Genomic DNA, 19,248 nt, shown 5'->3' on the forward strand with positions numbered 1-19,248 from the left:
TCCATCTTCGCCACTTCACTCCTGTATGGGCTGTTTGTCTCCATCTAGCGGTGTGATACTCGAACATCAACGGAAAAGTGACTTAAACTGCAATGACGTCAGACGCAAAATAGCGTCGCTGGGTTTTTTCTCCTCATTGATCGCAGGTGTCTCTACCGGCTATCGGAAAGGAGTTTCAATACGTACCTAGGTAACATCTCTTTTAGTTCGCTTTCATCCACAAAGTCTTTTTTCCGGTTTGTAACCTCAAATTGACAGAATGCCTCACGTATTGTGTTTGTGTACACATTATTGAAAGCTAGCTAGTCATGTTTTCTGTTGGTTTAGATTTCAGCGTGTGGACAGGAGGTTTGTCATTTTCTTATAATGCTAACAAAATGATACAGAACTGTAAGGATTAGTTTGTGTTACACTAATATAAACCCCACTGCCAGCGGTAACTTCCGGACACTCAAGTCATTAACAAACAACTGTACGTTAACGTTAGCTTAATTCAAAGTTCATCGATGCTATTTCGGGCTCTAAAACCATATAGTTCAAGCTTTGCACCCTCTAGTGCTGGCTAACTAAACTGAGTGTGTTATATTTTCAAATAATTTACAGTCAGTAAAGCAAACGGTAGCCTGCAGGTCTTCGTGCTTGGTCTTCTCAATCCTCTTAACAACAACAAAGTCACTGCAATGTCAGTGTTCCACATGCTCCCTAAATCTGCCATGAACTCTCCGACAACTGCACTTTTCACTGCTTTTCACACCGTGCTGTTTAGCTGTATGAAATCCAAAAATAAGAGTTGTATTTCGTTTATGCACAATTGAGGATGAATAGGCTTGAAAACGTGCAAAGACCAGCTGACTTTGCTTCTTAAATCAGTGTGCAATAGGCATTTCCCCCTTCTTTTTTGCAACAAGATTATTTAATTATTATTTAGATGTTCTGACAACGTAATTATCTATTGTCTAACAATAACTAACTAATAAAAACCTTACCCTTGAGGATGTAAGAGGTAAATTATGCTAATTGTCTTTTACTGTTGAACATAGGGATGTAGACTCATTATTTGGTTCCACTGCAATGCACATGCAAATATTTCGTGACCAATCGCATTGCCATCAAAACAATTAGGTGACAAAAAGGTTACAGTTCAAAACTGTCAAAGTTCAACTGCTTGTTAATGCAAATGCACATGCAAATATCTTAACATCAAGTCAAGCTCTATTGTCATCATTTCACTACACGTGTTGACATACAGAGGAACGAAATGTTGTACCTCGCAGGACAACGGTGCTACATGAATGATTAATACAAACATAACACTGAACATAAGAGCTATGCATAACTAACATATAATGTACTTAACTTTACACATAAGACAAGCTATACAAGTACTTTTACGTGAGACTGAACAATGTTGTGCAGGATATTGTGCAAGAGAGGTATTAAAGGTGAATATTGTCCAAAAGAGGTGTTTAGGTTTAGTATTGTTCAAGAGTTATTTAGGATTGTTTTGCTTCAATCCTAATCAAACACAATGATTCAACTAATCAAAGTTTTCAAGACTACTATAGACTATTAAGCAGGTGTGAGTTGGAGGTGGTTGGAGCTAAACTGTGCAGAGCTGCGGCCCTACAGGAATCGAGTTTGAGACCTTTGAAATAAAAGAACCTTGTTGGCAACAATGCTCAGGTAGGCTGTGTGTTTAAGCTAGAGGTCAACATTCTCGGTCCTGGAGAGTCAGTGCCCTGCAGATTTTAGCTCCAATCCTAATCAATTACATCTAAACAAGCTAATCAAGGTCTCCCCATTTATACTTGAATTTATACTTGCCTATCTATTTCCTGATGGTGAAATGAAGCTTTCTGAATCAGTGAACCATTCGACTCAATTGTATCGGAAAAAGGTTTGTTACTTGAAGCTTTCCAAATCAGAGCTCGATAAGGACCTCTGCTGGTTAAAGTGTGGGAAAGCTCTGTGTTGCAAAAATGTCAAATGTTCACAACTGATCAACTCATTCATGTAGTACAACAATAGCAATATAAACCAATTACTCAATTACTTATTTACATATAAGGTATGTTCCATTACACCACCAATGACTGTTGTAAAATCCAAGGTATTCGAAAGTATTTACGTTTATCCAGTTGGTCTTACACTCACACACTCGTTCCTTGCGGGGATCGAACCGGCGATTTCTGCATAGGAGGCGAATGCTCTAACGATGAGTCTATGGGAGTGAGGCTTTTGGGATGCACTCACTAGCTGGCGTCCGTTACACACTATACTACAATATGCAGTGGAAAATAGTTGTAAATAATACACTGAAACACTTCAGTATGGTTCAAAAGCTTTTTACTATAAGTTACTATTGTATTTTAGCTGAATTACTGGTGTGCGGGACCGGTGCAGTGCTTTCAAACAGGAGAAATGTATGTAATAGACGCCTAATCTCTCGCTATACATCTTACTAACCCACGAGGGTGTTTAAACCTTTGAACCAAAATTCAAAGCAGTCACTTGAGTATAGGCAAAAATGAAGCTTCGGACGTCACTGATTACATGATTATGGCAAAATGAATCAAGCTCCGATACACTGCTTCACTGCTAGATGTATCTTTTTTTATATATATGCTTCGAAGCCCTGGTGCACAGCGTTACATCAACACATCTATTTATAACCACAGTATACCTATTTTTGTGATGGCTATTTTCATCAGGATAACATGCTAATCACAAAGGCCAAATCATCTTAAACTGGTTTCTTCAATGACAGTGAGTTCACTGTACTCAAATGGCCTCCAGTGTAACCAGATCTCAATCCAATAGTGCACATATCTAATGTGCTGGAATAGGAGGTTCACATAATATATAAAAATTCACATAATAAGATAAAAATCTGTGCTGAATCAACTTGTTAAATCTGTGCTATGAAAAACCGATAGGGCTTCAAGCAATTTACCTAATAAAGTGGCCAGGGATACACTTAGTTTACACTGATTAACATATTTCTCTTTTGTTCAGAATGACACTGGGAGCAGTTGCCTCCGTGATCCTTGCTATTGGAGGAGCTGCAGTCTTTTCTGCACTACATAAGATTGAGGAAGGACATGTGGGTGTTTACTACAGGTCAGTGGCTCAAGGTTTCCCAAGCATCTGCTCCTAAAACAAAGCACATGCTGCAGATCCCTCCATGCTCTGCTTTAATGCTGGTGTAACCATATGTGGTGCTATTGTTTTTAGAGGTGGAGCTCTTCTGACTGCCACTAGTGGCCCTGGATTTCATCTGATGCTGCCGTTCATTACTACATTTAAGTCTGTACAGGTAAAAGATTGTTTTTAAATGTAGTTGAACTTATTCATATATTCTTCTCTTATTGCTTTCTCTCTCTTTTTTTTATAAAGACAACCCTACAAACAGATGAAGTGAAGAATGTTCCATGCGGCACTGGGTGAGGCTAATTCTTCTTTTATTGCATATGCTAAATACTGTGCAGTCACGATAGACTTTGTTTCATTTATTTGCATGCATCGAAAGAGTGAGAGCTAGAATGCCAGCATTAGTGTAGGAGTTTGGTTTTCCTCTGTTATAGTGAACATCGATCTGCAGCTCTCTGAGTTTTAAAGTTTAAAGTTCACAACATCTAAAGAGAAGATTCACTGTGTTGATTAAAGCACAGTTGTTTTGGATGCACAGCAGTCAAAGACAAACCTGATGACTGACACTGATTGGTTGAGCATAATTTATTGAGCAGACATAATTCATCTGCAGTATTGTCATTACTGTCATTCTGTTTTTAATCTTTCTATATCATTTCCTGCCATCTCACTACTATTCTATAAATATTAAATCAGCCAAAGTCATAAATTCCTGTCTGACTATATTCAGATGACTGTTTCTGTAATCAAAACTTAAATGGGAAAAAGATTTGAAATGCATTTTTGATGGTGACATGGTGGCTCAGTTCTTACCACTGTCACCTCACAGCAAGAAGGCTACTGGTTCGAGCTCAGGCTGGGTCAGTTGGCATTTCTCTGTGGAGTTTGCATGTTCTTCCCCCTTAGTCCAAAGACATAAGGTATAGGTGAGTTGAATAAACTACATTGGCTGTAGTGTATGTGTGGGTGTAATTGCAAGAGTGTTATTGTTTTCCCAATGCTGGGTTGCAGCTGGAATAGCATCCCCTGCATAAAAAACATATGCTGATGGGACTCTTCTTTGCTTGAAATCTTGCATTTAGCATCATTGTTTATTGGCTTGGTTATTTCCTCTTATTTTACACATCAGGTCAGTGTCTCACAATTATGTCCATTTAAGTGTTCTGTCTTGTGAGGGTGCGACTGGGGTGGAGAGTGGTTAGAAAATAATGTTTACATGTAAATTGAAATGATTCTGTAAATTATGCAAAAAATAAAAAATATATTTTGATAAAAAAAAAAAATGAAATAAACACGTTTAAAGTGATTTATTCCTGAGATTGCAAAGCTGAACCACCAGTTTCCATTTCCATATAATCATTCAGAAATATTTTTATATACTAGTTTGGTGTTCAAAACATATTAAAAAAATAAATACATTTAAAAGTACAAAGTCAAAAGAATGAGGCTTTAAAACCTTGTAAACATGCTGCATCATGTGATCATTTAATCTATGACACTTACTGAAGCTGCAAATAACCAGGGGTTCAGTAATATACAGTGTGAAAGCAAATGCATACATACTCAGGATTACTTTTTAACCCCAGTTAATTATTAGTGGTTTAAAACATGGAGAAAGATAATCCAGGATTCTCTTTAGTCAACTTGAGCTTCGCTAACATTCTTCTATTTGTGAGGACATTCTGTATAGTGTAATGAAATGTTATTTCTCACAGGACCACAGTGCTACATTCTTCACTTTTACTACAGTAGGTTTTAGAATTAACCATGGTTGACTATTTTAAATATAAAAAGCATTTTTATTGTGAAGGAGAAAGTCTGCATAAGATATCCATTACCACTTGTGCCTTGTGGGATAGATTTTCACACTCATTCATAAATGGTGGTTTATTTATTTTTTTGCTTTGCAGTGGAGGTGTAATGATCTACTTTGATCGCATTGAGGTGGTGAACTACCTTGTTCCCTCAGCAGGTAAAATGATCTATTTGTCATTTATAATGTCGAACCTACGAAAGAGGCTGTCATTAGGGGTGGACAACTGGGAACATTTTCCTGGACTCTTTAACATGGCACAGCCCTCTAAGAGCCTATTTGGCACAGCCTACTTGACTCATAAATATTTTATTCTACTTTCTGTGAATTTAAGCACCGACTGTAGCTGTCATTTATTTTATGCGCCCTATTCATCTCTCTCTTAACCCTATTGTCTGCTCTGCTACAGTTTATGGCATCGTGAGAAACTTCACAGCAGACTATGACAAAGCCCTGATTTTCAATAAGGTTCACCATGAGCTGAATCAGTTCTGTAGTGTTCACACACTTCAGGACGTCTACATTGGTTTGTTTGGTAAGTGTTTAATGTACTGATAAGCCAAGCAGAGGTTGATCTCATGTTTCCTGGTTTGATAGCTAAATGTTTACTTTGCTGCTTTTAAACCAATAGCTTAATCTCTCTTCTTTGTGGCGGAGAACAACCTACTCCCATAGAGTTGTCGAGTTGTCATATTATTTTTTTCTGTGCATCTCAGTTTAATTTACTTTGACGATTTATAAATTGGAACAGTTGTTCTCGATCAGGGGGCTTTTGTACACTTTTCTGGGTTGATATGTTGCAGGATTATTCATATATAGGCTTTTTTCTTCGAACGCTTAATCACTCATTATGTTTTTATGTATTTTGTGTGTGTGTGTGTGTCTGTGTATTGAAGAGTTGCAGAGTACAGCATAACAGCTGACAAGTCTGGAACACTGACGCTATATTTCAACATCTTATCTGACCGCAGACATTGAATTAGGAGAATGTTTTTCTCTCACACTTGAACCACATCTAACAGAAGCATGATGGCTTTAACACACATCTTTCAAAATTAAAGTTTTGAATCACAAAAACACTCCGTAAGCCACTTAAAGCAGTATTGACACCCAGTTGAGAAACGCTGCTCTGGCTGATGACAATTCTTAACGGAAGTTCTAAGTATCCTACCAGAAGGCACTGGTCACTATGGTGCCCTCCATGCAGCAATGAAGAAAAAGGTCTATATGATGGCATGTAAAAATTTGCCATCCCTTTTCAAAATTCCTGTCACTGTGAACAGTTAAACAAGTGGAAGATGATCTCCGTAAGGCAAACATTTACTAATGACTTGGGCCAGACGGAATCTGCGGACGTTTTTTGCTATTTCTGCTGAGAATTTTGGTAAAAATCTGCGGATTTCTGTGGAATTATTTTGGGAGTATCATAACTAAAACCCTAATATGTGAAATAAAAAGTAATATCTTTTAAACTTTTATTTAATGGTTAAAATGCAAATCCAATTAGATTCACTTTATTTGGTAAACAAAGCTAGTCTCTCATATAATATCTCTATTAAAAGACAGAAAATATTACTGTACAAACTGCATTGTACATAAATCAGATGAACATTTTTATATTAGTCAATAATTATTACAGTAATTAATAAAAAACAAAAAGATAAAATATAGATTTACACACATTTACTCAAGTAAAAAAACAGAATTAATGATGGTCTAAAAATAATCGGTGGAATTCTGCGCGCGCAGATTCCGTGTGGGCCTACTAATGACATGTTCCATTTATAATTGAAATATATATAATTTAATTACTTTTTCATAGTTTTGCCATCCTGCAAAGTTAGTACCTAGTAGCAGCCTCTTTGCAGGATGGCAGAATGTTTCTGTGGTTAATAATGTCAATCATCCATACACAACTGTGTACTAGTGTTCCATACACAACTGGAATGATAATTTAAGCAATTCACACCCGTATTTAAATGTGTATTTCCTGAAACTTTACAGTGTGCACATGGCCAACATTGGACAGCTGGATCTACTGTACATGAAATGATTTTTATTAAATCATGGAAAATATAAAACTAATTATTTATTCCAAAGTACGAAATTCACATTACAAATTAGACCAGTGTATTTAAAAATTAAAAAAAGTAAAATAAAATCTGCAGTAGCACTCTTTCAAGCAGCCTGCTGTAGATAAATACTGAATTTTGCTAAATGAGCTACTCTTATCTTGCTCTGTATGATGGAAGGTGTGAGATTGGTACTTCATAATAGAAGGTATTTTGAGACATTTGATGTCTGAAATTGTAAGAGCGTTAGATTTCTTTCCCTCAAAAAAACACTTGAAATGTTGTGAAGCTAGTTAGTAGTCTTGGTGTTGCAGCCCTCTAGTGGTGTGGAGGTGACCGACATGTTAAGCTTATTAATTTCTTTTTATTTATTACATATTTTTGTGTTTGTAAAGAGGATACTATGAGTATAAAGTTTGCTTATACTTGTCATACATGAAGCTCTCTGTTGTTTATTTCCCCCACCTTAGATCAAATAGATGAGAATCTTAAGCTGACGCTGCAAGAAGATCTGACCAGCATGGCTCCTGGACTCATCATTCAGGTGGGATTCAGCATAGACATCATTCAGTTCTACCCTTGTCAAATGTACTTCATATGTGTTAGTATTACCTTTAACAGTTTATTTAAATTCAGGAAGGATTACCACAGTCATTCGTTATCCATTACCAAAGCATTGCAGACTTATCTTGACTTATCACATTTATGTAGAAGTAAGATAAGATGCTGCAAAACATCTCTGTGCATGTTTTTGTCGTTCTTTCTTTAGCTTTGATTTGGCAGGATTCTGATTTTCTTCATCAAATCCCATTGGTACTGAACTAAGTTTTCACAGACTCAAAAAAAAAAAAAAAAGACCATTGAAAAGAGCCTTTCTCATAATCATCTGCGTGGGCAGTAGATTTCCGCAGTTATTGTTTCCCATCAGGCAGTATGCAAGTCTTCTGCTTATTAAAACTTCACAATTATTATTATAATTACTGGATGGACACTTCCTTGTAGTCATATTTTTTTTTTAATGAAAATTTTGTGAGAAATCAATCATTTACTCTCATTGTATTATGAGCCGTGAGACACATGAGGAGTATTTGGCCATATTTGCTCTTCTCTCCCCCATATCCGTGCTCGCATGGTTTTGTGTGTTCATGACTCTCCTTCTCATAGACCTTCCAGTAAAAACAAAACAAATTGTTGCGTAACAAGGTCTTATTTTGAGAAGACTGTTTTAATTTTTTAAGTCAAACATCTAGTTAGATTTTGTTTATTGATAAAAGTGCTGTGCTTTAAGTTTTTCCCCTCTTTTATCTCTTCTCTCTTCCTCTCCCTGCAAGCAGGCGGTTCGTGTGACTAAACCAAACATTCCAGAAAGCATTCGCAGGAACTATGAGCTAATGTGAGTTCATGAGAACTTTTTACATGTTGCATGCAATTATGCAATTACTACGTATGATCTAAATGCATTACAATAGGACCCAGAATGAACTAGACAGTAAATGAATATAGTGACAATGAGGCTGTCTGGTAGACTCAATTCTGTTTGGTCACTTGCAAAATACTAAGGTATGTTATTCTGAGATGATAACTGCTAACAATGCATGCTCATCCGGGATCTTTGAATCACCTTGACTGTCATTGAACATGTTCAAATCAATATACTTACATCCATATTCATGTGTATCTGCTTGTCTGTCACACTGCTATTTTTTGACTATATGGCATCTTCTTGTGAATGAATAACACGTATTATAATACTTATCCTTTGCATCCTTTAATGCCCTTTATACTATACCTAATTTACTTTGGATGTTCAAAAATATTGGTTTAACAATATTTGTTCAACAAACAGCATATATGCATATTAAAACTGTAAAATTGTCTAGGAAGGAGTTGATCAGAAATAATGGAATGGGTGATTGGTCTATATACATATATGTATATTTATATTATGTCTGTGGGTAACTGTATATAACTGTAAAACAAAACAAAGTGTCTATGTCTAATAGGAGTTGATCAGAAATAAAATAAATGAATTATCTATAATTTCATTATTAATACATAAAGTAACCTATTTATAAAGCATTTTTAAATGTTCTGGTACTTTTAATAAGATTGAACCTTTTTGTAAATTATAGCTAGCTTTGCAGTAGTAAAGATAAGAGAAATCCAACACCCGCCCACAGACCCACCCTCGTCAGAGAAGTACATGAAAGTGGACAAATGAGGTACATTTTAAAGCCAGGTGTGAACAGCAATGTTTCTTTTGTACACTTGTGATCATTGGATTGACGAAAATGCGTCTTAATACCAGGTGTGAACAGGGTTTTAATATCCTCAGAACATCACACATACAATTTGTTATTTTAATTATTTAACATTTTTCAGTTTTAATTATTTCACAGGAAGTTTTAGTATAAGACTGAAAAATATAATAGAAACAATTTGAAAATAACTTTGAACATCATAGAAAATTGCATATACTGTAAACATATACTGTAGTTCATCACGAGATCATGATATATATCTCCTGAAGACCCTCCTAGACAAGCGTGCTTATGTGGAGGTGTCAAGTCCAGTTTGGGATGTGCACAAGCAGCTCTCTGGGAACATGGTCAAATATGTGAACAGAGAATCTCCTCCAAATGCTCCTAGTGAGAGCTGTTCTTCTGCTCCAGGCAGTGATCCATGAAAGAAAAACATGAAACTAAGCACACCGGAGTATCGGAACTATTTTTAGGTCTGGTGCTCGGTAATGGTCAGGCCTTCTGTATCTCGCAGATACTATTTGTAAAGCAGGCAGACATAGACTAGAGAGTTACTCTTTTAATATGAACAAACATAATAATCCAACAGGTAAATCTGCAGGTGACAGGAGAAACACAAACAAATGTACATCCAAGCATTAGCAAGACTAGGGGGGTATTCCAGAAAACAGGTTATATGGCAGAGCAGGTTATGTTTAAGGATTTGTAAGAGATCCACTTTTAGTTCCAAAAACTGAGGTAACTTTCAGGGTATGTGAGTTGTCAAAGTAACATGTGCTGTAAATAAGTTTCCCTGAATAATTAGATTAAGAAAACACATATAAAGCTCCAGAGCAGGTTATGTTTCAGGTTTAGTTCACCTCTAAGCTTTATATGTGTGTTCCTTAATGTATTTATTACATTTTCAATAAAACACTATTATAAAATAAGATTTGTTTGTACTTTAATTGATCAGTTAAGCTTTTTTTATGATAACCAATATACATTTAACTATTTAATATATATTTAACCTATACTTTTTGTTCACAGTAAAAATATATATCTTAACATCAAGATTACGAAATAATGCATGACAACCAATAGGGGGAGAAACTTACAAAGAATTCCACTAACCATTAAACAAAATAAAAAGACAGAAGAGGCATTGCATGCTGCTTTTTGGTGTCTGTTTCAATGGTAACTCATGGTTTTGGCATGCCGTTGGGAATGTGTTTTGTGTTGAAGGTTAATGTAACCCAATTTAACTGAACTTAACCTGTATGCAGGTTTAAGGTTAACCAACCCAGAATTTAGGATTAATGTGAAAGTAAGTTAAACTTCCTTTCTGGAATAGACCCCAGACAATGAACTAGAGGAAACAGGAACGTAAATGCACAAAAAGGTGATACAGATAATGTGAAATCTAAGGCAGGAAACGAAACAAAGGACAGAAAAAAGCATGGTGTTTTTTTTTTTTTTTACTTGATCATTAAACGACTGGTTGAACGGTCTGCTTGCTGTTTTTAACTTTTTTTTCTAAAGTTAAACATCAAATTTGATTTTATTTGATAATATTTTTTATTTAAAATTTTACCCTCTAGCTCTATATATCTGATAAATGTGCAACAGTATATTTTGCAGGTCTGACTTTATCTGACGTGATCCTGCTCAACTCAACTTAATTTCTTTCTCTCCTTTATTTAATATTTTGTGTGTGTGTACATGTGTTTCTCAGGGAGAGTGAGAGAACAAAGTTACTGATTGCAGCTCAGACTCAGAAGGTGGTGGAGAAAGAGGCAGAGACCGAGAGGAAAAAGGCTGTCATTGGTGAGCAAAGATTTTTTTCTTAGTATAAAGCCTTGTGGCATGGTGAATTGGTTTCCGATTACTTCAAAGTCAAAATAATGTCATTCTGTTTTATCATGTGTGCAGAGGCAGAGAAGGTGGCTCAGGTGGCTGAAATCAAATTTGGACAAAAGGTTATGGAAAAAGAAACCGAGAAAAAGATCTCAGAAATTGAAGGTAGGTGAATGTGTGTTCAGAGGTCCAAGAAATCATGGAGAATAAAACAAGATCAGACTAACCGTATAGACATGTGGGCCTTCATCTTATTAAAATATCAGTCTTTATTTATGCTTTAGAATATTATTAAATAATCAAGTGACAATAAATACATTTATAATGTTATTAAAAATATGGGTAGCACTTTAGTTTAGGTCACAATTCACGGGATTAACAAACCATTGACTAACACTACAAATTTAATAAATGACTAATTCGCTGTTTATTAAAAGTTAGTAAGGTAAAAGTTGGGTTTAGGTTTTGGGTGTGATTAGGGATGCAGAATAAGTGCTTTATAACTACTAATAGACGGGTAATAAGCCAGTAGCTAATAGCATGAATTGGGACCTAAACTAAAGTGTTACCAAAATATGTTTCAAATGCACTGAACTAATAAATTGAACTTTGTATTTATGTAGTGGGAAAAAATCAGTTTCCACAAAAACATAAAGCAGTAATTGTTTGTGCTCAACGTTGATAATAATCAGTATTCCATTTGTGCCGTTTCAAAACATCACGCTTGAACATTTCAGAAAATGATTTGACAAGGATAGATTCTGTGCAGTACTGGCAAATCATGCTGTTAAGTTTAAGTTCATGTCAAGCAAATGCTCTGTTAGCTTTAAAGCTTAAAGTGTCTTGGAGTCTGTCTCCTTAAAGTGAAAAATCAGGTAAAACAGAATAAAAAAAATAAAGCTACAAAGAAAAAACATGCTCTCCAAAAACATGTGATGTGAATACAAATGATGTGTTATTATTTGCATAGAATTAGCTACACAGCCATTTAGTGGAAATGATCTGTCTGTTCTGGCCTGTCTGCCCATCTGTTTTCTACTGTGCAGTTTATTCAGGATCAGGTTTCTTTACCTTCTTACATCAATTCTGGGAAAATAGACTTTTCTGAGCCAGCAAACTGAATCACACTCACTAAAAGTCAAAGTATTGTGGTTTTTATGTTAACATCGGTTAGAAGATTGGTTTGAACAGTCTATGAGTAATTCTAAACTAACGTCAAGCGAAAATCTTGTGACTCTTTCTTCTAAACATGCATTTAACTGTTGTGTAATAGTTTGTCATTTTTAGTATAACAGTGTGTATTGTGGTTTTAAGGGCCAAGGAAGCTATTTTAATGGTTTAAATATTTAGGCAGTTTATGTTTAAGTTTTTGCATAACTTCTTATACTTACAATACAATATACAACTACTGTATACGAGTAGCTCTTTACGGATGATAGCTAGCACAGCTGATATGATGGGTCATTTAAATAATGTTTGAGGTCTCAGTTACACTCAATGATAAATCTACTACAGTGTGTTGGATGATTAAAAAAAAAAACAAACAAAGCCAAATCAAAATCTGCTTTCAAATTTAAAATGCAGATCACTTTTTTTTGTCTAGACGTATCTGTGCCATGTTGGCTTAAGAATGAAAAGGTCTGTTGTGTATATACTGTCATACTTGGATATCCTCTGTTCTGATTCGTCCAGCGGATATTGAAACTGGCCAGAATATGTTTTGTAATACTCAACTGGGTTTTGAGGGCTGGCTGTAAACGGAGTGACAGCTCTGGCAGGAGTGCAAGAACGTCTGTCTCAGTCACTTTCCCTACATTAAACAAATAGTACCTTTGAAAAACCATGCGCACTCAACTGGGATCATTCATATCATTTGCCTAATAAAAGCTGTTTAAGATGTGTTCATGCATTTGTGCCGGAATTACGAGATTCCTGCTTGTAAAAAGCCCAAGACTCATAATTAGAAAGATTTTTCTGACAACTATGACTTCATGGATGCGGATTTAGCAGTGAAATGGGTAGTTAAAGAGATTGTTTACCCAATAATAAAAAATGCTGTTTATTTACACAGCCGCAGGCAATTTTTTTTCTTCAGAAAATTATGTGGTCCTTGGTTATTCATATAATTAAAGTCATTGATTAGCAATCCTTTGGGACTCAAAACATAAAAACAACTCACAGGCGAAACAAGAGTAATACCTGTGGTTCCTGTTAATACACTGAGGTCTTAACAAGCAAAACAACTGGTTTGAACTGAATATTTTTGCAACATTGTTACCTTTAATCCACACGAGCAAAGTGAACCGGTTATTTACAACATCGTAAAGTGCTTCTAGTTCAAAAAACTGATTGACCAGTCATCACACATAATACACATAGTGAACAAAATAATGTAATTAACCAAATAAGGATACCAAATGCTGTTGCTTTGGTAATTGGTAATAATTTAGTAACTGATGTTCCGTTTCTTTCACAGATTGATCATTTCAATTTTCAAAGACCACACTGTATTCCAGGAGCTACAGATATAAATGTTTTTGCATGTGTTTTTAATGACTTTTAAAGTAATGGTACTTAGACATATTCATATTTTATGAATCATACTGAAGATAAAAGTCATCTACTTCTTGGATGGTCTGAAAGTATGTCATATAATAGCCTGTATGATGTTTTTTGGTGGCCTATTCTTTTAAGCACTGTTGGTAATATTTCTCTCCATTTCCTGTAATTGACTGATGTTAATGTCTCAATAATGCACAATCTGAAAATTAATGAACTACCTAGAAAGCAGTAAGTAGCACTTTCAGTTGAAGAACTATCTTATATCCTGATTTTTAAAAAATCAGCTTGCCATGCCAATGTTTTGGTGTTACACCATAGATCATTTAGATGGTGTTAAAAGTCAATGATGAAAACATGTGGACAATATTTTTGCGACTCACCTACATATGCATTTGTTGGAGTTTACCTTTCAGATGCAAAATTTATTTGAGGGCAGTGCTTAGATAAATTATGCAATGCGATTTAACAAGATTTTTTATAGCTTATGTACTGGTATTTATGCCATTTTAACACCCCCATAAAAAGCATGTCTTTACCCATTTCACACATTTATTCGTAGTAGATTTACTGCACTTATTTGCTTGCTTTTTTGCCACCCTACATTAATTTGCTTTGCTCTTAGTAGATTGTGTTGGTCATTATGGAAATGAGCTACTTCGTTTGTTGTTTAATTTGTGCACTTTAATGGATCACTCACAAAACTCTACTCCCATCAGCACTTTTATGTGCTTGCACAAAATTGTCTTGTTTAGTAAATCTGGCCCTCTATATTTATTAATTAGACTTGTGAATTATGGACGTTGCTTGTTTTGTGGTTTTGTTTGTATATTGATTATTCATTTTTGGCACTAATATTCTGACTGCATTAAAACCTCACAGTTGTTCATACGATAACTGTGACATATGGTGAATGCAGCAGTTCTCATTTCATCAGATCACATTTCCAGCTGAATACAACTCTGTTTATTTAAGTACTGTACTGTTATTTGGAATTTTTCACTTGTGCAATGAATAAATCATAAAGGGATTAAATTCTGTCATCGTTTACTAATACTTGTTTCAACCCATTTGACTTTCTTTTTTCTGTTAAACACAAAATAAGGTATTTTGAAAAGTTTTGAACATTTGCAACCGTTGACTTCCATAGTATTTGTTTTTCCTACTATGGAAGTCAATGATTACACGTTGTCATCTTTCTTAAAAATATAATATTTTGTGTTTAAAGGTGCTGTATGTAAGTTTTTAACTCTTCTAAAGCATAAAAATACCATAATGTGTTTGCAGATATTTAAGAAACATGCTAAGTGAACATGCTTGTTTATCTGAAAAACAGTGCTAAAGTTAGATTAATTGTACATGCTCTTTGATATAAGTTGGTTTGCATTGAGTCATAGTTCTAAAGTTCAATATCAAAAGGTTTATTTTATTTTCAAGATCTGAGGTGAACCATCTGTTGCTGCTTTCAGTAGTATGGCAATAAAAGTCATGTAAAATGGCATTCAAACTCACATTATTAGCATTTAATACTGAATAAAGCACGTTATAGTTTATCCTGTTGTTCAGCTGCAAGAAATAGAAGCCATTTCTAAAATATACATTTCAGGTGTTGGTTAGGACATAAACTCCTTTTAATATAAAAAATATTCCTTCGGTTGTGTGCTGTTGCTTTTAGTTACAACATGACTTAAATCAGCTTCAAATCAGGCTCTAGTCAGACTCACTCCTGTTGGTGTTGTCAATCTGCGCTGTTGGCGCTTTTGTGTTTTCAACCATACGTGCAATAGTTCCACCACTGGGTGTCATAATTACATACTGCACCTCTAAGAAAAGAAAAAAACACTTGAGGGCAAGTAAATAGTAGTACATTTTGGGTGAACTGTCCCTTCACATCAAAATGTAGAAAATTAGCCAAATTAAATATCATCAGAATGATAGATGGCGACTCTCAACATACAAATCTAAATGTTGCTGTGGTATCTATTGTGTTATGTTTTTGTCTTTTCATTTGTCTTGCTGAATTTATAGACCGTGCATTGCTTGCTAATGCTAAGTAAATTTTCACTTTTGAATGAACTATAGCTTTAGAACCTAGTGGAATTGTATGCACAAGATTTGCGCATGATTTATGATAACGTTTTTCAGTGTTGTTTGATTAATTTTTACATTACAGGATTGGTTTATATACAGAAATGGCACTGACAATCTTTCAACATACAAATCCAAATGCTGCTGTAGTTTCTGTTGTGTTGATTTTGCTTTAATTTGCTGATTTTGTTTGATTTTTATTTTATAGACAGTGCGTACCTGGCTAGGCAGAAAGCAAAAGCAGATGCAGAATTCTACACCGCGCAGAGAGCAGCTGAGGCCAATAAGGTAAACACCTAAACTTGAACCATGTTGTGTTCAGTGTTTAATGAACATGCTTTCAATCTTCTCTTTTTCTCTTTCTCTTTTCTTAGCTCAAGCTGACTCCTGAATATCTCCAGCTGATGAAATTTAAGGCAATAGCGGCTAACAGCAAGATTTACTTTGGAAGTGAGATCCCTCACATGTTTATGGACTCTGGACCGGGAAGCTCCTCCTCAGCTGCTTCCAAAGCCATCGACGTCCTCTCAGAGGGGATGCTGGACTTGGAATGACAAGAGACAGAGCAGAAAGTTGTAGCGCTGAGGATAAATTAACAGGTAATGAAAGAGACTAATGGCCAGTCATTAGACTACATTGTGCCAGTCAGTGCAGCTGAAACCACTTTGGTAAAGAATTATGATGCTGTATCAGCGGGACAGAAACACTACATGTGCATCTGCACCCCAGTGACTTGATCACAAAGCTGGTTCTTTTGGTTGAACAGTTTTTTATTAATAGAACATATGTGGCCATGTGAATGTGAAATAAAAGGATATTTTGTCCAAAAATGAAAATTCTGTCATTTACTCAGCCTCAACTTGTTCCAGACCTTTTATGTCAGGGTGTTCGCGACGTCTTAAAATGTCTTACATTTCGAAAACAAAATCTTAGGCCCTAAAAAGTCTTACATTCAGTTAAATATTTTGTTGTAGGTCTTAAATTATAATCTTAATTTTCCTATGTCCATGTAAAGCTACCCAATCACCAATTATCCATCTCAAAACTTATATGTAAATGCTTATATTGCAAAGAGTTTCACAACAGCTGTTAGACAAGTTTACAGCAAATTTTCCTAATACATTCCCTAAGCAGGGAAAGAAAACTAAAGCAACACATCCCTTTACATGATCTTCCATTAATACAAAAACTATTTACAGAAGAAACCAGGCAATTAGAAAAAATCCTTAGTGGAAATTTCATTCATAATGTTTTTAAAAGGGTCTTTAAAAGTCTTAAATTTGACTTAAACCTGCAGAAACCCTGTATGAGGATATTTGGAGGATTTTTAATATCCTGAAACCATTGGTTTCAGTAGTATTACATTTCTTACTATTGAAGTCAATAGCTATTGGTTGCCAACAATCGTTCTGTGTTCAGTGGAAAAAAGAATCTCATAAAGGTTTAGAACCACTTGAGGGTTAGTAAATGCTGAGTACATTTTCATTTTTTGGATTAACTATACCTTAGAAACTAGTGGTATGTATGCACAAGATTTGTGCATGAATTACTATAAATCAGCATTATAAAATATCTCTTTTTTTTTTACATTGAAGGATTGGTTTATGTAAAGGAATAGTTCAACAAAACAAAAAGTCTGTTGTTTACTCACCCTTCCTTTCTTCTGATGAACAAAATTAATTTTAAGAAACATTGGTAACAAAACCATTGCTGGTCCCCATCAACTTCCATAGTACTTTTTTCTAGTACTGGAGAGCATCAGCTTGTATTCAATTTTCTGGAATTCAGAATTAAAAGTATTTTCTTTTGTGCTCAGCGGAAAAAAAAAAATTAAAAAATTAAACTAAAGTTTGAAACCACTTAAGGGTGAGTAAATAGTGATAAAATTTTCTTTTTTTTGTTTGAAGTATCCTTTTAATAGACAAACTAAAGGCTCTTACTCCTCAGGGATTCTTTTGTTATGTTTAAATGGTTTTTGTTTTTTCATAAAGGACCCAATCACAATTTATTTTTAAATGTAGTTGTCATTTGTTTTGCATTTTCACAGACTGTACTTGTTTGTTCCCCATTGTTGGAGCTTAATTAGTTAAAATTTTACTACACAGAGCAACTCAAGATCTTCCAAGAGGTAAAAGTGAAACCTCCAGCAGAAATCTCGCATGAAAACAGAATAGCAAGTAATTTTTATTAAATATAAAACATATTATTATAAATAATAACTTTAGTGAAGTTTTATTATTTTGAACTTTTCCATCTTGGCAAGATCTAGAACTTTCCATGCATAGCAATGCACAGTGCACTATATAATGATGTCCTCTTTAATCGGCAGGCATTTTGTGCCTTTTTTAGCACTGATAGAGCAGGACTGGGAGCTCATACCCTTTCCAGCTCTTCAGTCACTTTCATATTTCAGAGGAATTGGGTGTGGATTGCATCAGAAACGAGTCATTTGACCATTAAAAATCACCAGTCTGTGGGCTGCTTCTCATTCATGGAAAGATGATTCTGCATTTTAGTTTTTTTACTTTATTTGGTAAGTCATGTTTGGAATTTGTTCTGAGAAATTTTCCATTTCCACCAATATCCCCTCTCCCAGTGCTTAAAATTGTTATGTGTAAAGATCTTGTACAGTATCATATACTAGAAAAATATCTGGATTAATAGCTTGCCTCCATTTGTAATCAGAAGTCAGTTATGTTAGTTTACATTCATATGTGAGCAAGACTGCCACTTGAAGGATGTAAAAAGGTTTTCATCGTTATATGTATGTACAATCCAAAAAATGAGCAGCATACCTCATGTCTAAATACATATATTGATGTCTCTTATGTTACAGTCTTTGAAAGTTGGACAGGCTTTAATTTAATGAGGCTGTTTCTGTTTATTTGAACACACTGGTGTGCAGACAAAGAACTGATTTGTTTTTAACATTGTAGCAGATTGTGTAATACTTTCTTCAAGACTCAACAAAACTTCCCAAAGACCTTTACTGTTCATGCCTGGGTTTCGCTTGAACATCGAGTGTCTCCTTTCAGTGTGTTGTCACGTTCACCATCACAAGAGTCTTTATTTGATGTGCATAACTGTACTTTAAATTGACTGTGTGTTGGGTGGGTGACTTGTTTATACAGTAAAGATTTTTTTCTTAAGTCTTTGTATTCAATTTTTATAACACATTCAGGTGAAGTGCTGAAGTGTTCTAATGCATGCTTGATAAAGATGCGTACTAGGATTCACACTTGTTAGTAAGCAACTAATCCTTGTATGTAAAGCCATGTTTGAGGAGGATAATTATATTAATCGTCTCGGCACAACATTGAGTTAAATAAATACAAATGAAAGTAAGTATGTGTACAAGTATATTTGTGTATTTTAAGAGAAGTAAATTTTAATATACTGTGGTTGGAAAATCTTTTCTTCATTTAACATCAAACAAGGAAAAAGGCAGCTCAGGTTTCATGTGTCTTAT

At 34.9% G+C, this 19,248-nt stretch overlaps 1 protein-coding gene across 1 annotated transcript; it reads left to right on the forward strand.

Annotated features, from left to right (window-relative positions):
• The first annotated feature begins 102 nt into the window (after positions 1-102).
• erlin2 (ER lipid raft associated 2) lies at positions 103-18,928 on the forward strand. Its single transcript, XM_056458087.1, has 12 exons — positions 103-190; positions 3,016-3,120; positions 3,235-3,316; positions 3,397-3,443; positions 5,061-5,122; positions 5,373-5,498; positions 7,506-7,579; positions 8,370-8,428; positions 11,011-11,102; positions 11,208-11,297; positions 15,988-16,067; positions 16,154-18,928. Exons 2-12 carry the CDS (start codon positions 3,017-3,019, stop codon positions 16,331-16,333), a joined length of 996 nt encoding a protein of 331 aa, XP_056314062.1. The 5' UTR covers positions 103-190; position 3,016; the 3' UTR covers positions 16,334-18,928.
• The last annotated feature ends 320 nt before the right edge of the window (positions 18,929-19,248 follow it).

The sequence above is a fragment of the Danio aesculapii genome, chromosome 5 (assembly GCF_903798145.1).
Source record: "Danio aesculapii chromosome 5, fDanAes4.1, whole genome shotgun sequence".
In the NCBI taxonomy this organism is placed as follows: Eukaryota; Metazoa; Chordata; class Actinopteri; order Cypriniformes; family Danionidae; genus Danio; species Danio aesculapii.